Here is a 26,458-nt window from a genome sequence, read left to right as displayed (position 1 = left end):
TGCGCGATCAACGGAGCGAAGCCGCGTCGCTGTTGCCGGTGAGCGCTGACCTTTCTTCTTGAAACTGCTAACTTTGGAAAACAACAACCCGTGAGTAATCTGGACAATATACTTCTAAAGCCTCTAAAAATTGTGAATTTGGCTGAAAGCGGAGTGACGAAAAACAGGAAGTCCGTCTTCCGCTGACACTGAACTTGAAAGTAAAGAGCAGGAGGAGTGGAGACAAAGAGTAACGTTTTGCATTGACTGATCTGGCATCTATTTAAACTGTTGTTTCTGGCTGATGTAAAGACTTTAAGTGGCTGATTTTTGGACCTTCATTGAGACAAGGGTACCTGTCTTCTGTTGATCTATTGGATTACAAATAAAAGTAAGAAACCCAGGTACTGGAGCTGCCTGAGCAACTGAGCAGTCAGCCTGCAGGCTTTGGATACTTTGAATCTGAACTTTGGAACATACTGAGTTTGAATTTGTTACTTTGAAACACTTGTGGTCTAAGCACTTTTGGAAACAATGTATGGCTTTAAGTTTTAACTCTGCTAAAATTTATCTTTGTGAAGATCTTTGGAGATCAATTCAGACTTACTAATTTTAATTGGATTGGACTTCCTCCCCAAAGACATTCTAAGCTCCACCTAGAGGATTTTTGGATTTACAGCAGTGACTTTGTTTTACTTTCTCTTTCCCGGCCTCCTGTTTGAGTGTTACCATCTGGGCTCTTACTTTCTCATGGGAACAATTCAGTTTGACCTTGGTCTTTAGATAACTTTGGAATGAGTGGAACAAGAAAAAGGGGAAGAACCAGACAAACAACGTTAACTTTACCGACAGTCTCACAGCGTAGATCATCTGTGCCTGCTTTGCCTACTACTTTGCCTCCTGAGGCAGAAGCGGCCTCCCTGCTACAATCAGGGGAGGGAGAAACTGAGGAATTACAACTGGAAGATATGGCCTCAGGAGCAAGTGGCACTATTTTGGAGAAAATTTTTGAAAAATTGGAGGCTCTGGACAGAAAGGCTGACCAGCAATCAGCTAAAATTGACTTAAACACAGAAAGTTTAAATAGACTAACTGGACAAGTTGCACAGAATGTTCAATCTATTGGAGAATTGAAGGAGGCTGTAGGTGAAAATCGGAAACTGGCGGAAGACACTAGCCAAAGATTGGGACAGCTTGAAAAAGAAGTAAGACCACTCAGCAAACAAGTAGGAGAACACCAGATCTACTTTTCCATGACAGAACTTCGGAACAGGGAGGCCAATTTAAGGATACGCTCAATTCCAGAAGTGGAAGAAGGTAACTTAACTGAGTTCCTTACCAAAGAATTTTCCAAGTTTTGGAACTTAGAAGAAAAAGACTTTAAAATACTATCTGCTTTTAGGCTTGGAAGACTTATAAAGAAGGAGAAGCCCAGAGACTGTTTGATAATATTGAGATCAAAGGAGGAAAGGGACAAGATTCTAGGCCTGCACTACGGAAAGTCACTGGATATTTTGGACAAAAGAATTGAAATTTATAAGGATATTCCTAAACAGCTGTTGGATCTTCGAGCAGACTACTCGGAATTAGTAAAATTGCTAAGGAGCAACTCAATCATCTTCAGGTGGGAGTTTCCCCAAGGTTTATCGTTTACTTTCAGAGGGAGGAAGATCAAAATTAGAACGCCGGAGGATAGAGACAAGTTTTTGGTGGCACACGGAGAAGATCTCCATAAGGGACTTGGATTACCCCCAGGGCCTGAACCTCCGGGGGTTCCTGCACCCTCGGACCCCCAAAAATCTGAGAATAAGGTACCCCCACAGCAAGAATAACCAGATATATTCAGGATGTCTCTGCAACTTTTGAGCTGGAACATAAATGGCTGTAACATTCCAGGAAAAAGGAGAAAAATTTTTCACATTTTAAAAAAGGAACATTTGGACATTATTTGCTTACAGGAAACACATGTGACCAGGCTCCACAGAAAAGTGTTAACAAATAAAAGACTTGGTCAGGAATTTATATCTTCGGATACAGTTAAAAAGAGAGGTGTGGTAATTTATGCAAAAGAGAGCCTTTCACCTAAATTTCTGTTTAAAGATGAGCATGGAAGAATTTTGGCGATAGAAATACAACATCAAGGGGAAAAAATACTGATATTAGGAATTTGTGCTCCAAATGAAGGAAAATCGGAATTCTATAAGAAGTTGCATGAGACTATGCTGGACTATCTGGACTACAACAACATCATTATGATGGGAGATATGAATGGAGTTGTATCAACCAACATGGATAAGTCACAGAGCCAAAAAATTTCTAAAGATGGGAGACTACCAAAGACCTTCTTTGAAATGACAGACAATATGGACTGGATTGACATTTGGAGAGTGAGAAACCCCTTGGGAAGGGAAGGAACATTTTTCTCTGAAGCCCAACTGACTTGGACAAGAATCGACCAGATATGGATAACTAGAGGTCTGGCACCTAAGATCAGAAAGGTGGAAATCTGCCCAAAGACATGCTCCGACCATAACGCACTGAGAATGGACATGACATTGATTCCAACCGGTTCCTTCAGATGGAAGATGAATGATGGCCTGTTTAGAGATCAGGAGATTACTAAGAAGGCCCAAAAAGCCCTAAAGGATTATTTTGAGATCAATATGAACACCACAGTGGAAAAAAGAACTATCTGGGACGCAAGTAAGGCCGTGATGAGGGGGTTCCTGATACAACAGAACACAGTAAAGAAAAGGAAACAAAACGAAAGGAAAGATAAAATTTTGGAAAAAATCAAGGAGTTGGAGAAGAAGTTAAGACTTAATCCGAAGTCCCAGCCGATTCTGAGAGAAATCAAACTTTACCAAGCACAATATTGTAAACTGATAAATCAGGAAATAGAATGGAAAATCAAACTAATGAAACAAAAAACTTTTGAGTCGGCTAATAAATGTGGAAAACTGCTAGCTTGGCAGTTGAAGAGGAGACAAAAGTTAAACACAGTGACAAACTTAGAGATTGAAGGAAGATGTATCCAGAACCCCGGAGAGATTAGAAAGTGTTTCCAGAGATATTTCAAAAAATTATACACTCAAGGGCCACAAGATGAAGCAGCGATTAAACAATTTTTAAAGACAAATGGACTGGCAAAGTTGTCAGAAGAAAATAGATCAATTCTGAATGGCAAAATAACACGACAAGAGATTGAGCAGGCCATCCAAAACATGAAACAGGGCAAATCACCAGGACCAGATGGGCTGACCTCCAAGTACTATAAGACATTGAAAGACTATTTGATACAACCACTGATGGAGGTCAGCAATGAAATTTTAGAGGGGAAGAAGGCGCCAGAATCGTGGAAAGAAGCTTTCATCACATTGATACCAAAATCGGAAACTGAAAAGACACAGCTTAAGAACTACCGTCCCATCTCCCTTTTAAATGTGGATTACAAAATATTTGCAGACGTTTTGGCAAGTAGATTCAAGAGGGTTTTAAACAAAGTAATCCATAAAGACCAGGCAGGCTTTCTCCCAGGTAGACATATGTCTGCCAATACAAGGAACATTATAGATATATTGGAGCTTTTACAAACAGACATAAATACTAAAGCTGTTTTAATTTTTATAGACGCGGAGAAGGCCTTTGATAACATATCCTGGAAGTTTATGAAAGGGAATTTAAAAGAAATGGGAGTGGGCCGGGGGTTTGAGAATGGGATTGATGCAATATACTCAGAACAAAAGGCTAAACTGATAGTTAACAATGTGGTTACAGAAGAGTTTAAAATTGAAAAAGGAACACGACAAGGCTGTCCGATTTCCCCGTTATTATTTATCTCGGTCCTGGAGGTGCTCTTGAACATGATTAGAGGGGACAGGTTGGTGGAAGGGATACAGGTCGGAGCGAAACAATACAAACTTAAAGCGTTTGCAGATGACTTAGTTCTGACATTACAGGAGCCAGAATCTAGTACGAAAAGAGTACTACAACTAATCCAAGATTTTGGTCGGGTGGCGGGATTTAAACTAAATAAGCAAAAAACCAAGGTGTTGGGAAAAAACTTGACAGATATTGAGTCGGAACGGTTTCAGAGAGAGACAGAGTTAACTGTGGTTAAGAAAGTTAAATACCTAGGGGTAAACATAACAGCAAAGAATTTGAGTCTGTTTAAAGATAATTATGAAAAATGTTGGTCTGAAATTAAGAGAGACTTGGATAGCTGGTCAAAATTGAAACTTTCATTGTTAGGTCGAATAGCTGCTATTAAGATGAATGTATTGCCAAAAATGTTATTTTTGTTTCAGACATTGCAGATTGTAGATAAAACGGAGTGCTTCCGGAAGTGGCAGAAAGATATCTCCAAATTTGTCTGGCAGGGCAAAAAGCCCAGAATTAAGTTTAAGATATTAACGGACGCAAAAGAAAGAGGGGGCTTTGCCCTGCCAGACTTAAAGTTGTATTATGAAGCCGCAGCTTTCTGCTGGCTAAAAGACTGGCTACTTCTGGAGGACACGGATGTGCTGGATTTGGAAGGTTTTAACAATGCATTTGGATGGCATGCATATTTATGGTACGACAAGGTTAAGATCAACAAGGTTTTTAAGAACCATATTGTCAGAAAAGCAATATTTAATGTCTGGACAAGATACAAAGACTTATTAGAAAACAAAACACCGAGGTGGCTGTCACCTTTGGAGGCTAAGGCCCGAAAAAGACCCAATATGGAGGCCAATTGGCCAAAATATTGGGAAATACTAGAAAGGGATGGAGACAATTGGAAACTGCAGAGTTTAGAGAAAATGAAAGATAAAGTGCGAGACTGGTTACACTATGCTCAGCTTAAGGAAGTGTTTAAGATTGATAAAAAGTTAGGATTCCAGGTGGAGAAATCGAAACTGGAGACAGAACTGCTAGAACCTAAGACCAAGGTACTTTCAAAAATGTATAACTTGCTGCTGAAATGGAACACACAAGACGAATTGGTTAAATCGGCTATGATAAAGTGGGCCCAGGATATTGGGCACAACATTATGTTTGAGGACTGGGAAAGGTTATGGACCACCGGGCTGAACTTCACAGCATGTAATGCTCTGAAGGAAAATGTAATGAAAATGATATATAGATGGTACATGACCCCAGTGAAATTGGCTAAAATATACCATTCGTCTGATAACAAATGTTGGAAATGTAAGGAAAATGAAGGAACATTCTTTCACCTCTGGTGGACCTGCCCTAAAGTGAAGGCCTTTTGGGAAATGATATACAATGAGTTAAAAAAGGTATTTAAGTATACCTTCACCAAGAAACCAGAGGCCTTCCTTCTGGGCATGGTCGGCCAGAACGTGTTAAAGAAGGACAGAACATTTTTTATGTACGCTACAACGGCGGCAAGGATACTTATTGCTAAGAGCTGGAAAACCCAAGATCTACCAACACTGGAAGAATGGCAGATGCAGCTGATGGACTATATGCAACTGGCTGAGATGACTGGCAGAATCCGCGACCTGGGAGAGGAGAGGGTTGAAGAAGACTGGAAGAAATTTAAGATTTATTTACAAAAGTACTGTAATTTGGTTGAATCCTAACAAGGAAGCCAGAGCAGAAATAACTGTCTACCATTAAATTATAATTTTTTATTTGAGTTTAACCTAAATATTGTAATTAAGAGCATAAACAAGATGATAATTTGCTTGGAAAAATTCGTTTTTAATGATGAAAGTGGAAGCGGGAGACGTGAGGGAGTCCGCAATAGAATGAAAGGATGTTATGAAACTTATTCTGTTTGTTAATCTGTAAAAAATCTTAATAAAAATTTTTATAAAAAAAAAAAAAAAATAAAAACAAAAAGCCAATGCAATTCTGGGCTGCATCAGTAGGAGTATAGCATCTAGATCAAGAGAAGTAATAGTGCCACTGTATTCTGCTCTGGTCAGACCTCACCTGGAGTACTGTGTCCAGTTCTGGGCACCACAGTTCAAGAAGGACACTGACAAACTGGAACGTGTCCAGAGGAGGGCAACCAAAATGGTCAAAGGCCTGGAAATGATGCCTTATGAGGAACGGCTAAGGGAGCTGGGCATGTTTAGCCTGGAGAAGAGGAGGTTAAGGGGTGATATGATAGCCATGTTCAAATATATAAAAGGATGTCACATAGAGGAGGGAGAAAGGTTGTTTTCTGCTGCTCCAGAGAAGCGGACACGGAGCAATGGATCCAAACTACAAGAAAAAAAGATTCCACCTAAGCATTAGGAAGAACTTCCTGACAGTAAGAGCTGTTTGACAGTGGAATTTGCTGCCAAGGAGAGTGGTGGAGTCTCCTTCTTTGGAGGTCTTTAGGCAGAGGCTTGACAACCATATGTCAGGAGTGCTCTGATGGTGTTTCCTGCTTGGCAGGGGGTTGGACTCAATGGCCCTTGTGGTCTCTTCCAACTCTATGATTCTATGAAAATAAAACTTCAAATATTAAAAGCTTCCCTAAACAGGGCTGCCTTCAGATGTCTTCTAAAAGTCTGCTAGTTGTTTTTCTCTTTGACATCTGGTGGGAGGGTGTTCCTCAGGGCGGGTGCCACTACCAAGAAGGCCCTCTGCCTGGCTCCCTGTAACTTGGCTTCTTGCAGTGAGGGAACCGCCAGAAGGCCCTCAGCGCTGGATCTCAGTGTCCGGGCAGAACGATGGGGGTGGAGACACTCCTTCAGGTATACTGGACCGAGGCCGTTTAGGGCTTTAAAGGTCAACACCAACACTTTGAATTGTGCTCAGAAATGTACTGGGAGCCAATGTAGGTGTTTCGAGACCTAAAGGGCTTTGCATACAGGGCTGCACTACCTAAATACCTTGTTCATGCTCTGCTGTGTCTTAGCAAATGTGCCCCCAAAGAAACCACTATCATCGGCTGGAAAGCCCTGATAGTTCTTTGTGCTCAAAGAAAGCAAAAATATCCACCTCTGAAGATGCCTAGAGCGATTCTGCTCAGCTGGAGCTGAGCTGGTAGCTGCCAGATGTTATGGGCTGCATTTCATGGCAGTCCCAGACAGCCCAGCTGTTTCCCAGTAATACCTGGGCAGCCAGAGGTTCCCCACATCTGGGCTTAATCGTCAGGACCACTAAAGGCAGAAGGTGCCAGTCCTCATGATTAAGGGGCACAAACTTAGAAATGGGTTTTTACTAAGGAAATACACAGAGATCGGGAAGAAACACTGAAAATTTAAGCGTATGTTCAAGCCGCTCCTCTAGGGCCAAAGTTCAACAGTGGAGCAACTGCTTTGCATGTAGAAGGGCCCAGGTAAAATCCGCAGCATAACCTGAAAATCTGGAGAGCTGCTGTCGGTCAGTGCAGGCAAAACTGAGCTTGATGGGTCAAGGTCCCACTTAGTGTAAGCTCCCTATGTTCCTGTGTTCATTCACCTTCCCTGCAGCCAACCTGCCTCTCAGCTGGATTACCATTCCATGACCTCCTCACACTTTCATCAACCTGGTGCCCTCTACCTTGAGGGGCTCAATCTTCCCCCATCCAGGACAGCTGATGGGAGCTGGGAGTCCAAAACATGTAGACAAGACCAGGTTGGGGAAAGCTGATGTGTAAGGGCCACCTTGTAAGAGCAGCCCCCAAGATCATTTTCTGGATTTCTACACCTCCAGCACTATAAAGGCAGGAACCTCCCTATTCCCCACTCTGAGTCCTGCAATGAGCTCAAACTCTAGAACAATTAAAACAGTAAAGCCCCATGCAGCTTAGGCCCAGGCTATCTGAAAGACCGTATTCTCCCATGTAAAACTTTCCATGCTCTGAGATCTTCTGGGGAGGCCCATCTCACGGTTCCACCCCTCTCCCATGAACGCTTGGTAAGGACGTGACGGAGGGCCTTCTTGGTGGCTACTCCCAGACTTCTCAGCTCCCTTCCTGGGGAAGCTTAGACTGGCTCCCTCCTTCTTGTCCTTCTGCTGACAGGTAAAGCCTGTTTCATTCTGTCAGGCTCTTGGGAACTGACTGCATTTGGTGGTTTGGGGGGGGGGTTAAGGAAAGGGCTTTTAAGAGTGCTGTACTGTTTTTACTATCAGTTTTTAAATAGATGTTTTTAATACTGTCTTAATTCTATTAGAATTTAATTACTTTTTAATTATTATATTTTATATGCTTTTAGTGTTTTATTAGTGTTTGCTGCCTTGAGTCCCAGTCTGGGGAAAAGGCAGCAACGACAACACCCTGCCCTCTGGGAAGAGAGGCACCTTGTTTGGCCACAGAAATTTAAATGCCCCATGGAAATCCATGTGTCCAAGTATATTCAGGATGTCAGTTTGTCATTGCAGCTCTGAGCCTGGCATTTTTCCAAACTTCACTATTAATTGGTCAGGTGTGCTCCCTGCCTGCCCCCAATTCTTTTCTTTTTTCAGGCCAAAAGATCAAATTGCAATTAAATTATAAGACTTGCAGGCATTCTATATTCAGCATCTTTTACAAACAGCTGCCGTGAGAACTGTGGCACAGATGAAGCTGGGCGTGTGGCGAAGAAGAAGAAGAAGAAGAAGAAGAAGAAGAAGAAGAAGAAGAAGAAGAAGAAGAAGAAGAAGAAGAAGTGTCAAGGAAGCACCAGGAAGAGCCTTTCAGGAGGAAGTTCAACTGACTGGGACTTGAGCAGGCAGCATTCTGCTTGGGAGTCTTCTAGAAGACTCCTTTAAAACACTGAACAAATGAGGATATGGAAAGATCTTCCTTTGGCCTTATTCTAGACCCAGCAGGTAATACTGGGTGCTGCCTGAGGAAGCAGACTTCTGGGAGAAAGAACGTTATCAGGAGAATTCTTGGGTAGGGAGAAAAGATGCTCCCAGAACCAAACATCTGGTGCAACACAGTTTGAGGAAGAGGTGGAGAACCATTTTGGCTCCATGAGCCAGATTCTTGTCAGGATTGGCCTCATGGGCCAAATTTGACAGGTGGGTGGAGCCGCCTGCCTGTCAATAACTCGGTGTCACAATAACATCAGGCACAAGGTGCTTCGAAGAAGGTCTGAAGTCAGGGCTTCAAAGCACATGGCAAGATGCTACTGAAACAACGCTTTCTCACGTCCCTTCATTCCAGCAGGGGATTCTGATGCAAACCCTTTCCTGAACAAAAGGATTCTGCTGCTTCAGCTAGGTGTGCCCCTGTTCCCTGAAGGAAAGAGATGCATGTACTGCCAATGCAATAACCAACCCCACCCATCCAATGACATTGTGCATCCTGTCAGCTGGTGGGCAGGGGAGTGTGGTTCCAGGGAAAATGCCTCCTGAACCAAGTTGCAGGCCTGCTTGCAGGCCAGAGGTTCCCCACCCCAATTTGAAGTATGGGTGCAATCCCAGCTGCAGTTTCAGCCAACCCTGCCCAAGCCCTTCAAATCCTCTGCAGCAAACCCTCTCTGTGGCACAACAACATTGCTTGAACCCTTCCCTTTCCACTTGCTAGGATATGCACCTGGGCATGCAACCTTTCATGGCCCACATTCCCCTTGGAGAAACTGTCCGGGTTTGGCAGGGCTAGAGTTTAAAGTGGTCAGAGCGATGGATATGCATTTTACCCTTCTCTAGTTTCTACATTCACTCAAGCACCCCTCTTTATTCTTATCCAGGCAAGCAAGGTGCATTATCTGAGTCCAGTGAGATATTCCAGCCAGCGAGAAGGATGTGAAGTGAGACTAGGGAGAGTGTTTGAACAGCCAGACAGGAAGGGCTCAAGGGCTGCATTTGTTCTGCAGGCCTGGGGTTTCCCAACCCTAAAATGCAGAAACCAGAGGCAGCAAAGTCAAGCAAACACACAGACTGACCTGGCAGCCCAAGCAAAGGGCATCCTGTATTGGCCAAGGCGGCTGCACACCAGTTTTGCCACCTTGTGGACCTTCTGAGCAGTCTGTAAGGCAAGGAACAAGGCAGAAGTCAAAACAAAAACAAAGTCTTGAAAACCCCAAAGTAATAAAAGATGGAAGCTCTTTTGAGTCCTACAGCATTACGATTTCACCTAGTTGTGGCTCAACGTACCTTTGTGGGATCGGAGGTCTTGATGTAGGGGTCCACAGAGTGTGTGATGCTTCCTTGGAGCACCTTCTCCACCCGAGCAACAAGGAAAATCTCTGGGTGTGGGTTTGTCACAGAGAAGATCCCCTTGACACACAAAAAAGGAGCAGAGTGTGAGGTCCTAGAAGCAACACAGTTCTGTGGACAAAGGCACAAAACAGGCTGCGCAGATCTGCTCCGTTGGGGAAGAGCCACCTGGCAACTCAACAGAGCACAGCTACATATGCTGGGCGGTAGAGTGAGATATTTCAGGGAGGTGCAGCCCAGTGCCCAAAGAGGAAGGAGAAAGGAAGTGGGATGATTAGACTGGAGTGATTAAGCCCACCAGAAAAAAAGGAGGCTGGTTATATGATTGCCTGAAAAGACACAGCAACACTTCTCTAATTGACCAGGGAATTGTGGCCAATGGTGGTATTCAGTTCTCAGTGGTGATGCCTGCAATATGCAAGGCCTTCCGGTCAAACGTCAAGGAAATAATCAACTATCTGACTTTTAGAAGACATCTGAAGGCAGGCAGCCCTCTTTGGGGAAGTTTTTACTATGATTTAATTTGTTGGAAGCCGCCCAGAGTGGCTGGGGCAACCCAGTCAGACAGACAGCATATTAACAACAACAACAACAACAACAACAACAACAACAACAACAACAACAACAACAATAATTCAGGTTGTGCATTACACCAAACTTTTCTTCCATAAAGTAGCCAGGAATGAACACACATCCACCTTCCTGGAGGCCAATCTGGTGTCGGGAGGTGCCCACCCCCCTTGCTGAAACCAGCCCAGCCCTAAAAAGTTCAGCATCACCACCCTGAAGCTCCAATGTGCATTTGTTCATAGCCAGATTGTTTTTATCCATCCTCTGACATGCATAAAACAGTGAGTTCCTTACTTGCTTTACATAGCGCAAGCAGGATTCAGGTATTCCATGAAGAAAGTGGCTGCTAGCACTGTTGTTCTTGGAGTCCTGGGCAGAAGCATTGGGCAGCATCTCCCGTACAGACAAGGGGTTCAGGTCCACATGGAAATCAGCTGAAATCTTGCAACAGCTTTTCAAATCAAACAGGGCAAGGCTGAGAAAGAATGGCTCCACCTGGATATTGGAAAAGAAACGGCCACATTTATTTACGTTTATTTATGTTATTTATGCATCTACAACTTCTAAAGAACTGCTATCTCCTATACAAAGTTGTTGATTAAATTGAGGGACTGGGTGCCTTTGGAGGTTGGGGGTTAGCAATGGAAGAAAGAGCATAAGAAGGGGAAAAGGCTCATCTCGTCCAACATCCTGCTCCCACTGTGGCGACATAGGATGCCTGTAGGAAACCAGCAAGCAGAAACTAAGTGCCAGAGCATCCACTCCCCTCTCCTGCAATTTTCAGGATTCAGAAGGCCCCAAAAGCAGAGCAGAGTCCTCCGCGTAAGAAACCATTCACAGCCTTAGCCTCTGTGAATTTGTCCAGCCCTCTTTTAAAGCCATCCAAGTTGGTGGCCATAGATTCCTATGAAAGTGAGAAAGGAACTTGAGGACAAACAAGCACTTTGACGAAGGGAGAGAAGAAAGCTGAATTGGGGGAGCTCTTCGCTTCCCTCAAGTGAAGAGCTCCCCCAATTCTTGCCTTTGATCACAAGGTGGTGCTAAACTCTCACTGAAACTCCCCTACAGCATCACAATAATTTTTGTTGGCATCTGTCTGTGTTGAGAGACAATGGAGTGCACCTCTGGGGCTGAAGTCAAACCACTGTGTGAGCAGCACCAAAGTGACCTCCCTATGGTGCAAGCCTGGGCAGTGTGTATAGAGGTCCTGGGTTGCCCAGACGACAAGACCCCCCTCACGGTCTCGCTGATGTGGTCCAAAAGGAAGAAGAGCAATACCTTTGGCTCTGGAGTAGCCGGAAGGAGGTGTACCAGGTACTACCCAACCATTGCTGGGTTTGTGTAGGGTTCTCTCCTTAGCCTTTTCTTTTCCCAAAGATATCCCACAAGGCAGCAGACATTTATGTTGGACCAGAGTTTCCCGTCTCCTAGATGGGCTCCCTTCCCAGGTGGACGAGCCCCATCTGCCTCTCACTTCCCTCTACAGCACATGCACAAACCACCTTCTTGACTGTTGGACCCACTTGTCCATTCAATCTGCCAGAGCCTGCCTTCGCATGCAAGGAAGTCCCTAACTCATTGAGGGTTGGAGACCAATAGACTCCCCTCACCTGATTTAGCCAGCTAGTTGAAGTTGTTCCCCGGTTGTGACCATTGTCACATGCAGGGTGGGGACCAAAGATAGCCAAGCTACCCCAGAAGGAAAAGGATGCGGCCCCCAGCAGAGGTACCACCCCTCCCCATCACCAATAAATACCAATTCACTGAAAAGGGGGAATTGGACAAATATGGCAGGTGGGGATAATGGATAGCATTAGTGGTGGCAAGGAAGACATTGTCTCCCCACATCCCTCCCTGCCTGTTTTTAAAAAGTAGAAAAAGACCCCTCTCATATGACCACAAGAAGAGCCTGGCTGCTGGATCAGGCCAAGGCCCCATTATTCATCCAGGGTCCTTTTTTCTCAGGAGCCAACCAGATGCTCATTATGAGAAGCCCACAATCGGGACCTTCTGGCTTTGAAATGCTTCTTGCTTGGTGCCCAATCGTATTTTTTTGGCGAATGCTGATTTTTTTCACACCAGCTTAACAAAATTAATTTGATTGCTGGTTTTAGCTATCTCTTGAATTGTTTAGTAGGTTGTTTCTATTGTTACACACATTCTAGCTATTTTCGCAGCCTATTCTGTGAGCTCCAACATTGAAGAACAGGGACTACCTGTCTTAACTGAGTGACCCGCGGGTGCCCTCCTCATGCTGGGCTCATGATGGGACTACAACACCCATCTTTCCTGACTGTTGGCCATGCTGCCTGGGTCTGGAGGGAGATGGAGATGTGTAAGGGCCACAGTTTAACAACCCCTGGTTGAAATTAATATAGCTGACTACATGGAAGACTTCAGCAGATAATTTCTGGAGGTTCTCCGACAATGTATAAAAGCACTTGATCCCTGGAGGATGACAGCCTATGCGTACGTTTGTGGGCGGGCCCTCGGACTGGTCGCTCAGGTGGGCAAGAAGGTTGAAGGTCAGGGCGTGGCAAGTCACCAGGAAACGGCGGCTGCATTTCTCCTCGAAAGGTTTCACATCCGGTTCAATTCCAGAGAAATCTAACCTCTAAGGAAAGAAGAATATCGTATTTGCATTTTGCTCACAACTTTCTCAAACCATTTAGGAGAAGGTCGATTCCTGAAAGATGGCTGCATTTTGAGAAGTTACCCATGTCTGTCTCAAAATGAGGAGTGAATTTCTCCAGTATCCCTAATCACGACTATTACGTACAAACTCACTAGGGAGTAAGTTCCTCAGGAAGCAGCATGACTTCCTTCAAAGTAAATATGCAATGGATTGCACTGTAAATTGATTTAATTAAAACAAATGAAGGCAGCAATTCTGTGAATGTGAGAGCCAGGTGGAAGGTAGCTATCCCTAGGAGTACATTTTAATTCCTCCCACTGGAGAAGAACCAAAGGCTTTTCAAGACACACGACAGACAGGAGGTGCAGTTTTCCACTGAGCGAAACACCTCGGGGCCTCCTGCAAGGTGCTGTCACAGCTGCTGAAGGGGTTACCTGAACTTCTGGATCAAAGGAGAAGAGGTTCTGTCTCCCATCATGCCGGCTGAGCTTGTTCAGCTGCTCAGTTTCCCTTCCATACTGAAACAGAAAATACATGCCTCAGCAGAAAGGTCAGAGGAAGGACAGGGTCTCCATCAGGAGAGAAAGTGTCACCATCCAGAGGCTTTTGGTGAACAGTGCAGAGACAGAACAGAGTTGCTTCTCATTTTCTGGATGGGAAAAACATGCAGGTTTGCCTGGGTCTGAGAAATCCAGAGTAACATATTGTATTTACCGTAATTCCACAATACTTTTTATGAATGATTTGTCTGCTGGCTGTTGAGGCATTTTGCTACCCTTGTTTACCTTTCCCGCCCCGACCTGGCCACAGTGATCCATGCAATGGTCACCTCCAGGCTTGACTACTGTAATTTGCTCTACATGGGGCTGCCCTTGAAGCTGTCTCAGAAACTCCAGCGGGTGCAGAATGCTGCAGCGAGGCTCCTCACGGGGTCTCTGCCATGGGAGCATATTCACCCAGTGCTTTTCAAGCTGCACTGGCTCCCGGTGGAGTACAGGGTCAGATTTACAGTGCTGCTTTTGACCTTTAAAGCCCTTCACGGCCTAGGACCCTCGTACCTACGGGACCGCCTCTCCAGGTATGCCCCACAGAGGACCTTAAGGTCCTTATATAGCAACACCCTAGTGGTCCCGTGCCCTAAGGAAGTTAGATTAGCCTCAACCAGAGCCAGGGCCTTTTCAACTCTGGCTCAGGCCTGGTGGATCGCTCTGTCTCATGAGACCAGGGCCCTGCGGGATCTGATTTCTTTCCGCAGGGCCTGTAAAACAGAGTTGTTCCACCTGGCCTTTGTCTTGGAATCAATTTGATCCCCTTCCCCTCTTTCCTTTTTCCTTTTTCCTTCTGTGATGGAACTCTTATTTGGGGACTTCCCTGGCTTTTTTCTGGCCCATGTAGGACCAGTCTGGATAGTTGGCCTTGATGAGGACTTGACGTTTTCATCCCCAAAAAAGTTTTTTATTTGAGCTTCTACTGAAACGAGGCTGCATTTTAATGTTGTATTTTAATCTTGTTTTTAAGTTGTATTTTAATCCATTGTTTTTATACCTGGTGTTAGCTGCCTTGAGCCCAGTCTTGGCTGGGGGGGCAGGGTATAAATAAATTATATATATGTGTGTGTGTGTATAGTGTATTTTCATATGCTTGCCTGCCCCTGCTTCCTCCCTTTCCCCGTGATTTGCAGATAATGCAGACGCCAAGACTACCTTCATCAGCTCTGGGTGCATGCTCCTCTCCAAGCTCTCCAGGATGTTCTCTGACTTTCCTTGGCTGCTCAACTCATCATCTGTAAAGTCACAAAAAGCAGATGTTGCAAGTGACAGCAAAGGCGCCCGGCCAGCCCACTCATGTGCAGCCATTCCCATGGGGGCTCCGCCACAATTACAATGCTGGGAAATTGGACGGGGGCGATTGGAACCCAGCCAGGGGATTCTGATCCAAGAAAAGAGGTCATGTTCCAGGAAATTCCTCTTGTACACAAAATGCTCAGGTTATGGAGACACCACCTCCGCTCATCTGTCAGCGGTGCACATCTCTGCTCAAGGAGTTGTTTTGAGTGCAGAAAAGAGTGCACAGCTGGTTGTGCAATGCAGAAGCAGGCAGGAAGAGGGGAGGGCATGCATTTTACAATCTTTGCACAACACAAGGAGCTTTAAAATTTTGTTTTACAAGGGCAGACTTCTAAGGGCCTTGTGTGTGTGTGTGTGTGTGTGTGTGTGTGTGTGTGTCTTTAGATCCAAGGCTCTTTGGCCGAGTCTATAATTACATGGCATACCTATCTTGATTGCTTGTATTATACCTTGGTAATTGACACAATTGATGGAAGCTGGTTTGGCAAGCAGAGGAACACTTGACAAAGGGGAAATGGGAGAGATGGCCCCGATGACATGGGCTGCAGAAGTAGCTCAGAGGCACATCTAGTCTCGCAGAAGGAAGCAGAGCCATATTAAGCATATTTTCTCTAATTAGAAGCTATGGAAACCCCTGCCTTGCCAGGATACAACAAATCGTTCAACACTGGGTGAGCACAGTCATACATCAAAATATTATATCCTGTGCTCTTGAGATGTTCCCAGCACATTCTCATCACAGGCAGTTGACTTGTCTCCTGGGCTGAAATGAGGGATGGCAGGGGACTTGTTCTGCTCATTTGCAGCAAAAGGTGATTGCACACAGCCCTTATGGGCTTGTACCTGTGCCATCATGAAGCTGCTTACAATGAAACAGGGAAATGGGAAAATGGGAGTCCTCTACTTCCTCAGCGCAAGACATGAATGAAGAGTTGATTGCCTTAATGTATATAGGGCACTTGGATTTATTGTGGGGAAGGAGCAAGGCAGACATGGAAAACTGCCTTATACTCAACCAGACCACTGGGTCTACCTAGCTCAGTCTGCACTGACTGGCAGAAGCTCTTCAGGGTTTCTGACAGGAAGCCTCCCCCAACCATGCCTGGAGATGCTGGGAATTTAACTTTAGACCTTCTGCACGTAGGGCAGATGTTCTCCCCCAAGCTGCATGTAGGGCAGATGTTCTCCCCCAAGATTTGTTGATAAGGATAGCTGCTGCAGAAGGGATGGGTGGGTAGAGAGAAGGCAGTGAGCTCTCTCCAAGAGACGAAAGTGAAAGCAAAGCTTTCTCTTCCTAAAGCATGCCTCCATCTATCTTCAGAAAGTAAAATACCTCCCAATAACCATTGACTTAAAGGCCAAATGGCACTCGGCAGAGGAAACAGCTGGGAGCCTGGCACAGACTAAAGTCACAGCTTTTGCAAACTATAGGGAAATCAGCTATGTATCAGAATCCCATTTTTAAAAAAAACAACTCTGGGAAAATACCTCAAAGAAGGGAGGGAGAGGTTTCTTTAGAATAAGAAGAGTAACTAACTTTCCAGGGGGCAACTAGCTGGTGGTGGCCATGGCCAGAAGCAAAGGTGGGCAAGGCAACAAATGTAATTTTTACATTTGCACAGTAGGCTAGTGTCAGGGAACTGACATTGGAGCCAGAAGTGGAGGCAAGGCTCCCAAGCGATGCCGGAGAAGGGCCAAGCAGGGAGAGAGGGAACTCATCGGCTGGGGAAGGAAATCAGCGTAACACCAGGGATAAAGGGGGGCGGATGGGGGAATCGGAGAGGGGGCTCCAGGACTCTTCGCCGGAGACCAGCGGGGAGAGCACAGGTCCTCCGCTACCCACACCCACCCTGCGCAGAAGACTTCCACGCAGGGAAAGTAGGCGTAGACTTGGCGTCAAAGAACTTCTTTGCTGGAAGAAGTTCAAGAAACGCCCACTGACGGATTCTGCTAGCGACTGAAACAGCCACGAAGTGAAGAGCTGTCCAGCCAGGAAAAGGTTTAACCAGGCAACGTAGCCAGGAGCAACCCCATATAACCATTACAGCTAGTTTCCTGCTTTGCAAAACTAGATGGCCCTTGGGGTTCCTCGCAACTCTACAGTTCTATGATTCTACACACCCCTCTGTCCTGCACCCAGCCAAACAGGAAAGAATCATAGAATTGGAAGGGACCATGACAGCCATCTAGTCCAATCCTTGCAAATGCAGGAATATTTTGCCGGACGTGGGGTTCAAACTCATGACCCTGAGGTTACGAGTCTCATGCTCTACAGATGGAGCTACAGGGCCAGTGAAGGGTGCAACCTCTGGGTGGTCACAAGCGTCAGGCAGGGAGGCCCCAAGGGCCACATTTGCCCACCAGGTCCGAGGCTCTCCCCCACCCCACTGCGCGTAGGTGCCATCTCTATCACCAACAAACCTGGAATGGATTCCACAGCCTCCTTCTTCTCTTGCACCAGGCTCTCCGCGTTGACTTGGATGATCTTCCTCAAGGTGACCAGCCACTCCTCCATCTCCGGTTCGCTTTCAGCTGCCAAGTAGTGGCTGTACTTGTCCAGCATCTTGAGCTCAAACGCGTGGCGCCGCATTTTGGGGCACTGCCGGAAGATGGGCAGAACTTAGTGTGCTTTTAAGTCAGTAGGAGGTGCTGAACTCCTTTTGCTGTCTATGGGAGCGATAGAGACTGTCTATAGGTAGGTGGCTGTTTAATTAGAAGCACCTTCCAGAGCCCAGATTGGGAGTCGGGTTACAGCTCCTGTCAGTCTTGACTACGGAAGCGGGTAGAAGTTCGATTCAGTTTGCATTTGAAGTCGAATTTATCAAAACTGCACTTTCAGGAACTGTATGGGAACGGAAGCACAGCCTACCTTTGCAGTTCACACTTATCTGAATCTTGCAGTTCTCGAACCAAACAACATTTACAAAAATGCCCATATATTGGTGGGGAAGATGTGTATAAAAAATGAATATAGCAGTGAAAATAGCATACAAAAATACATTGTAGAAACCGCTTGCATAAATGGGTACATTAATCAAAACTGCTGACAAAAATGTGTTGATCTGGAGAAATGCTGAAAAACATTCATGAGGTGCTTCTTTTTAAATGCAAATTGCTACAGAAACCTGGGCAACTTAAGATTGAAAAAAATGAGACATGGAGAGAACAGCCACTGACAGATCCTTCCATCCCTAGTCCTGACCACTGGCCATGCTGACTGGCGGCTGGAGGGCAAGAGGCTCCCCTTTTCTGGACTGTGGTTTCCACTGAGGTGGTCAACCTTTATTTGGCCTGTACCACTCAAAACTGTGTGTGGGGAGGATTCACAGGTTGGAACACTTCCCCATGCTTTGCAAGCGTTTACCTGCACGACATCAATGCATGAATCCAGAAAGATGCAGCCTTTGGATTCCTTGGAGACCTTTTCATCCTTGTAGGAGTTTAGGATGTAGGAGCCATCAGAAAGTTGTGTCAGGTAGAAGTACCTTCTCTTGAACACCTGCTCACCGTAACAAAAGAACGGAGGGGGGGGAGAAGAACCAAGAAATTATATTTCTGCTTCACTGGCACAGTGCAAGATCAATTTCTTTAGCACTCACAACAGATTCTGTAAAGCTGAGCTGTTGTTTCCCTACCAGCACCCCTTGTTTTAATGAACAACACAGACTTGAGAGCTTTGATCTGCTGCTTAGCTTTGGATGGCAGGGGCAGTCCTGACACTTAAACCAGCTCTTGCATTTCCTGCAACTGGGCAACAGCTTTGCACTGGCCTGCAGTCTGCATGCTGAAATTTGTTCTCCAGCACTGACAATCTGCAACTTTCCTGTGGCATCACAGGCCTCAGCACCAGAAAGAGAGTTTGGGTGCCATGTCTCTCTATAGTTGGATGGGACACACCTTAGAGCTGGGGGGGGGCAGTCTAATGCAGCCCTTCAAACCTATACAGCCTTGAACTCTCACAATTCCTTCCACTTGCTTGGCTGGAGGGCAGAGGCTTGTTCAGTGTGTAGAAACTAGCATAATGTACAGAAGTAAAATATATGTATTATGTATTCCGCTTTTGATTCTGTTCCCACCCACCACTGGCGTGGGGCCACTGGAGTTCCATGCCACCCATGGAAGCAAGACACCCCCTTCAGGATCAGGCGGGTATCTCTTTACAAGAGCTGCAAGGTCTTGTAGGGGAGGGGTGAGCGCCATCCACTTCCTAAATGGAAAAATACTGTGCTGGATGGCTCAGGACTTGGAGAGGAGTGCTAAAACTGGAAGAGGTTGTGCAGTTCTCCTAGTAGGCAATTGCTTGCTAGCGAAACCTGCAGCTTCATTTGCTGATGGCTGGAAGTGACTACATTGGTTTTATTTTATTTTTTAAATTAGCAACCTCAGCAGCTCTGCAGCAAAATGTGCGCTACTAGCTAGGGAGGTTGAATGGAACAGCTGCCACTTGAGAGGACCATTGTGCCTGCAGTCCAAAGATTCAAGAGCCGAGTCCAATGTTAGTCACAGATCTCCTGCCTTCCAGGCCTGTGTGCACAGTTCGGTTCTTGAGCTCGTACTGTGGGTGCAACACACCGCTCTGCCTCTGCCAGACCAACTCCCCTGCTCCACTGAGATACAGAAAGAGCATGAGCACACTTTTTCAAGCAATTTGGTCAGAGCCAGGAGAATCAATCTGTGCCTCAAAAAACACACAGAGCTGAAAGAGGAAGCAGGAAAGAGCTTCACCCTTCCAACTTTCTCCTTCAGCTATAGGGAGAAAAAGGTATTCCCCCATCACAAGCACCCGTCCTGTTTTTCAGCTGGGGAGCACCAAAGCACAGTTTCAGCACCCCTCAGGTTGGTGCCATTACAGGCAAATGCTCCCCGTACCTGCGTCTTGCCTTTGTGTACTTCTGAGAAGCCCAAATGAACATTTCAAGTCAAAACAGAAGCTGGCCAGATCTACGACTCTGCCTTGCTCCTAACCATAGTTGGTCAAGCTACGGGAATGGGGCCAATTCGTATTCCCCTTTCTCCAATCCATCTCCTGTTTAGCAGTGGCGGGCTTTAAGCTTTCTAACCAGGCCTTCCGTTGCACAGGCATATTTGAGCAAGGGCCTTTCTGAGCTGCCCTGGCCATCCACCAGGATCTAAGAGAACAAGGGAGATGGGGGTGCATTTACCTGACCTGCACCAGGACTAGGGGTGACCCCCAAACAAGGTGGGGAGGCAGCCTGATGTAGGTTTTAACATCTCTGCCGGCAGTAAATGTGGGTGTTGTCAAAGCAGCATCTGTTCAGGGCTGCCCCGATTAGCCTGGTGACTTAATGTAACAACTTCATGGTGAGTTCTGGCACCTATTTTGGGGGGAGGGAAAGTACTGTCCCTCATCACCTCCTGATCAAAGGGGTGGTGGATGGTAGAGGGTTTCAGGGGTTCATGGGCACCAGAAGAAAACCTCAAGGATGTCATGCTGGTAACCTCTGATGCATACCTATGGAAATACGGTTTCCAGGATGCTGTTCATTACATGCAGAGCAGTGGATGAGAGATGGGGGAGGCCAGCAAATCCCACATCTTCCCCACTGCCTGGCAACCCCACTGATCTTGGTGCCTACGAGTTTCCTCAGAAGTGGGAAAAGGAGAGTCTGCGGTGCTCTACTGCCACCCCTTTTCCTCCATTGTGTGTTTCGTCCTGATGCTGCTGTGGATAAGGCATGGGAGGGATTTTTGTTGCAGGTGCTTGACGACAACAATTAATACCACTCAAGGTGAGCACATGGATGGTCTGGGGAGTGTGGGGCTGAAAGGTGTTAAGTTACTCAAGAGTCACAGAGTGAGCATCTGCTGGCACAAAGTGGGGCCCTCTTTGTGTGTGTGAGAGAGAGAGAGGGAGGAAGGGACTGGGCTGCCATAAGTCAAGTAGGGGGTGGTGAACTGCTGATAAAATCATTGGTTGTTCAATTTCCTTGAATGTTTTGATTGTTTTTATCCAGGTATTTCATTAAATTGGAAATACTGTTTTTTGTTTCATAATTATGCTTGTATACCTGCTGACGGAATTGCTGTTTATTGGTCCTCCTGTTTATACAATTTCATAATGTGTGTGTGTGTGGGCGCGCGCGTTCCTCTTTCTGCTTTTATTACTTCGTTCAATGAAGAGCGAGATATAAATATTGCAAACAAATAAGTGAAAAACTCCCCCACCAGTGTTCTTCCCATGCCCCTTTTCCAGAGTGACCCTAGGAGCCAGTCCTCAAAGGCTTGATTCACTTCCTCTCACTCTTGACTGGCTCCAAAGGGCAAGAAGACCTTTCCCTTGGGGGTTTAAAAGCTCCGCTTTCCTGTTGGTTGGGCAGCTCTAGGGTGCTGGGTGCTGTGGAAGGGGTATCTGCTGCAGAAACAGTAGCAAGTCTTTCACACCCACACACCCCTTGACCCCGTGCCACTAAACCACTGATAGAACCCCCAGACTTACAGGCCTGGGTCCTTTGAACCTGTTTCCCCAGGAAAATGAAAATCAGACTCTTGTGCAAGGTGCAAGCACATACAACACCTCTCACCTTCATGGTGACCGTAATAGTGCTGTTGACATTGGCCTTGTACAACCAGCCTTGTTTTATCACGCCACCCTTTTGCGAGCATAGTGATGAGGAATCCTGGAAGAGCAAAAACAAAAGAGTTACTGCAATTCAAAGAAGGAGCTGCACTAAATCAGACCAGGCAATGCTTTTCCACCCTTGCCTTCCTTGAGCTGGTGCCCTCTAGATGTTTTGGACCATGAGAAAAGGGCCTGGCAAGCAATGCAAGAGGTGCAACGGGAAAGAACTGCCTCTTAGTAGTTCCATCTCCCTGAGAAGTTTGGGCATGTGGGTGTGGCATACCCCACATTCTCTGCGGCAGCCCCTATGTTGTGGGATTCCCTTCTCACAGGGGTGCACCTGGTTCCTTCACTATAAAGCTCTCAGCAAATGCTGAAGACTTGCTTCTTTACCCTGGTCTGCAACACCTGGAAGTTGTTTTTTCAGGACCCACCCTATTATGGCAAATGTAAAATGTTTTAACTGCTTTCAATTCTGAATTTTAAATTGCTGTCGTCTGCCCTGTGACCTGCTGGTGAAGGGCAGGTAAGAAATTTAATAAACACTGATGGTGGTAAAAATAATAATAGAGGTTGCTCTTGTATTAGGAACTAGTGTTTAAAATCTAGCCACCTCAGATACCTTTGAGTTGCATGTCTCCACACAAACACCCACCCGGTGGTTCATTTCTGTGTGTGTGTGCGTGTCCCTTGTATGACCTTGTTCTGCTGCTCCACCAAGGGAGTTTCAAAGTGTACAAATCAGCATTTGGTCACACATGTGAAAGGAGGGATGTGGAATCAAAAGCCTACAAAGGCAGCAGCTCTCTGAATGCCTTCTGAATTTACAGTTACACAAGGAAAAGGAGCCAAACTGAGGTCCTGCTCCGAGGGCCTTCTGGTGGTTCCCTCACTGTGAGAAGCAAAATTACAGGGAACCAGGCAGAGGGCCTTCTCAGTGGTGGCGCCTGTCCTGTGGAACACCCTCCTGTCAGATGTCAAGGAAATAAACAACTGACTTTTAGAAGATGCCTGAAGGCAGCCCTGCATCGGGAAGTTCTTTATGTCTGATGTTTTAGTGTATTTTGTTGGAAGCCGTCCAGAGTGGATGGGAAAAACCCACCCAGATGGGCAGGGTATAATAATAATAATAATAATAATAATAATAATAATAATAATAATAATAATAATAATACTTTCAACAACTCCATGGTAAAAAGTGGGGGGGGGGATGAGTCTGCATTTAAATGGGAATCAGGACTTGCTGGATAAACCCTAATTGGATTTTTCTTAGTGTAACATTCCAGAACAGTTTAAAGAATGTATGGGAATAGGACGTATTCCCCTTACAGAAAAATTGATTGACCAATTAAGGCTCACCAATTAAAACCAATTAAGATTGGCAAGAGGAACAAGGCGCAAATATACCTTTGTGGGAGAATGGCGGAGCTTAATTTCATTTACAAATTCTCCAGGAAACCAAAAGCCAGTTCCAAAGGTTTATACTAACTTGTGGATCACTTAATAAGGGTGTGTTTTACAGGTGCAAAGTGCCACAAGTTGTGTTGTATGCATGGGAATACAGGTATGCATTTTGGAGGCTCTCTGGGAAAATTTTAATTTAAAAATGAAAATGAAAAGGGGCTGGGAGGGGAATGCCCTGTTTGCACACCTCTGTCTGAGATGAGCAGACGTGGGACAGCATCAAGGCTAATAAAAATAATAACAAATTTTTATTTATATCCTGCCCTCCCCAGTCAGAGATGGGCTCAGAGCGGCTGACAACAATAAAATAATACAGCATTCTGAAATCAATTCATTATAAAATCAGTTCAAATCAAAATCATGGCAACCATTGGGCTAGAATTAGGAGCAGCGGCAACAGGAGGAACTGCTTGGGAATAAGTGTCCCACTGCAAAGGGGGAGATTCCAGATTAGCTTTAGATTAATCTATCCGGGATGCCTGTTACGGCTTCTAAAATAAGGTAATAGAACTATTCTCAGATGTGGCAAGCTGCTTCTTATTCTCTCTCTCTTTCACACCACCTCTGCAATCTGGCAGGAGCTAGACGTTAATTCAGCAAACAATTGTTTCCCCAATACAATTTGCTTCTGTGCTGTGGAGGCAAGGACATAGGAAACCCTTCCCAGGAGATAAACCACCAGGCTCAGTCCCTCCTACACCCACAGATGCAGCTGTTTCCCCAACTGGGGCTACTTCCAATTGCAGCCAGCGTGGTGCAGAAGTGAGAATGCTGGACTTAAGATGACAGAGACCCAGGTTCAGTTCCCCACTTAGGGTGACCTTGGGGGCCAGTCAATCACTGCCTGCCTAACCTGCCTCTCACAGGGCTGACGTGAGGATACAGTGGGGGAGAAGGAGAGCCATGTACACCACCTTTAGCAACTTGGAGGCAAAGCGGGGATGTAAATATAATAAAAATAAAGATGTCCAGGTTCAGAGCCTGGCTAGGGAGAGAACTGGTGTTTTCCAGGAAAGAACTGGTAGGTTGATTAGCTAAGCATCCACTCCTGGGCCCTGTATAAAGGATGGCTCCTTTGCTTATTTACTTCTGGGAGTGTATACAGGCATCTGGTTGGTAACTTGGAAAGCAGGATGCTGAATCGGCCTGAACTGGCTGCAAAGCCCTTCTTAAAATGATGTTCTTTGTTGCTGGACAATGGCTTTGAGCACTTGGAAACACCGCACGAATACTAAAAGTTGTCATTGTTGTTCTGTAACAATTGGAACTTTTAGCAAACAAGCTTCCCTTGGTATATGATTAGGAAAGCTTTTGAGTTACACAGAGCACTTCATCGGCTACCAGACAAAGGGCTGACCCTTTTCTCCTCACCTCATCTTTTTCAAAGTCTTCATCAATTTCAAACACGTGGTTTGGAATCTTGTCAGGGCTGAAGGATTTGCTAAGAGAAAACACACACAAACACACATTTATTTTATTTTTAAAAGAAGCATTCATTAATGTTTTGCTCAACATGGCTGAATAACAAATGAATCCATAGATGGAGCTTCCAGAAAGGCATATGGGCAGAGAGGACCCACTTTCTCGGGGGATGGAGCGACTTCCGAGGAAGGTGAGATAAGCAAAACTTTTTGTTTAGGCAGCTCTACCCAGACAAGTAATTTTCATAGAATCATAGAATCTTAGAGTTGGAAGAGACCACAAGGGCCATCGAGTCCAACCCCCTGCCAAGCAGGAAACACCATCAGAGCACTCCTGACATATGGTTGTCAAGCCTCTGCTTAAAGACCTCCAAAGAAGGAGACTCCACCACACTCCTTGGCAGCAAATTCCACTGTCAAACAGCTCTTACTGTCAGGAAGTTCTTCCTAATGTTTAGGTGGAATCTTCTTTCTTGTAGTTTGGATCCATTGCTCCGTGTCCGCTTCTCTGGAGCAGCAGAAAACAACCTTTCTCCCTCCTCTCTGTGACATCCTTTTATATATTTGAACATGGCTATCATATCACCCCTTAACCTCCTCTTCTCCAGGCTAAACATGCCCAGCTCCCTTAGCCGTTCCTCATAAGGCATCGTTTCCAGGCCTTTGACCATTTTGGTTGCCCTCCTCTGGACACGTTCCAGTTTGTCAGTGTCCTTCTTGAACTGTGGTGCCCAGAACTGGACACAGTACTCCAGGTGAGGTCTGACCAGAGCAGAATACAGTGGCACTATTACTTCCCTTGATCTAGATGCTATACTCCTATTGATGCAGCCCAGAATTGCATTGGCCTTTTCAGCTGCCGCGTCACACTGTTGGCTCATGTCAAGTTTGTGGTCAACCAAGACTCCTAGATCCTTTTCACATGTACTGCTCTCAAGCCAGGTGTCACCCATCTTGTATTTGTGCCTCTTGTATTTGTGTATTTTAGTATGGGTAATTGTTTTTAAACTGCTGCTTTTAGTTGGATTTTGATAAATTGTATGCCAACTTGTTTTTCATGTCTGATCAGTATTTTTAAATGAGTATTTTATATTGTGCAGCAGCCGCATCTGCACTTTGGAACTCCTTGCCACTTGATGTGAGGCAGGCACCTTCACTGCACTCTTCACGGCACCTGCTGGAAACATTTTTGCGTATCCAAGCCGAATCCGGATGCGTACCAAGCTTACATGTGTTTGAATCAGATGTTTAGCTGAACAGTGATGTTAATTATTTCTTGTATCTATTTTTTTTTTAACTGATAATTTCATTCTTTTATTTCTGTATTCAAGGGATTCTTTTTACAATCAAATCTTATGGAATAAATAGTAAATACTGTTTTAGGTTTTAGGCTTAGAGGATTTTGCTGATTAAGAGGTATATAAAACTTGCAAAAAAAATTATTATTTTTAGTGTTAGCTGAAAGGCAGCAGAGACACCTCTGAAATGAAGGCAATGAAACAGAAATACTACCATGACCTGGGTTGCCTGTGTGAAGGGGAGGCGGCTAGAAGGATGTTTAAGGAACTTCTGAACATCCGGGTTTCGACATCCTACTGAAAGGAAAGGCTGTGAAGAGGCTGATTTCCCCTGGGGAAACACTTACCATGGCAGCATTCGGAAATCCCCCGAGTACTCCTCATATTTGTAGTTCACTGTGTGCCAGTCTGAGCTGTAGGTTTTAATGCACTGTGAAGGAAATTGAATGCAAGGCGGTTAAAGTTCATAGCTGCCTTTGCTGCTAAAGACTGCAACAAAAACCAGGATTATAAACTTCAGTACTCCAGGGTTGCTAATTCATATATGAGGAACTACAAAATTAGATACAGGAAAGATTCATGTGGGTGCT

The 26,458-nt window shown here is 45.4% G+C and overlaps 1 protein-coding gene across 4 annotated transcripts in view; it reads right to left on the bottom strand.

Annotated features, from left to right (window-relative positions):
* The window catches only part of DOCK11 (dedicator of cytokinesis 11), a 163,680-nt gene that overhangs the window by 113,047 nt on the left and 24,175 nt on the right, over positions 1 to 26,458 (bottom strand). For all 4 annotated transcript variants that reach the window (XM_081896893.1, XM_081896891.1, XM_081896892.1 and 1 more), the window contains exons 4-14: positions 26,216 to 26,298; positions 24,521 to 24,590; positions 21,648 to 21,743; positions 18,470 to 18,604; positions 17,527 to 17,704; positions 14,962 to 15,041; positions 13,693 to 13,776; positions 13,097 to 13,237; positions 10,918 to 11,118; positions 9,991 to 10,113; positions 9,780 to 9,862 (exon numbers count right to left, since the gene is read on the bottom strand). In XM_081896893.1, the coding sequence (XP_081753019.1) occupies positions 9,780 to 9,862; positions 9,991 to 10,113; positions 10,918 to 11,118; positions 13,097 to 13,237; positions 13,693 to 13,776; positions 14,962 to 15,041; positions 17,527 to 17,704; positions 18,470 to 18,604; positions 21,648 to 21,743; positions 24,521 to 24,590; positions 26,216 to 26,298 (1,274 nt within the window). The remainder of the gene's footprint in view (positions 1 to 9,779; positions 9,863 to 9,990; positions 10,114 to 10,917; positions 11,119 to 13,096; positions 13,238 to 13,692; positions 13,777 to 14,961; positions 15,042 to 17,526; positions 17,705 to 18,469; positions 18,605 to 21,647; positions 21,744 to 24,520; positions 24,591 to 26,215; positions 26,299 to 26,458) is intronic.

This window comes from Podarcis melisellensis, assembly GCF_964234715.1.
Source record: "Podarcis melisellensis genome assembly, chromosome: Z".
Lineage (NCBI taxonomy): Eukaryota > Metazoa > Chordata > Lepidosauria > Squamata > Lacertidae > Podarcis > Podarcis melisellensis.
Note: the sequence above shows the minus strand (reverse complement) of the source record. Positions and strands in the feature narration are given on the sequence as shown.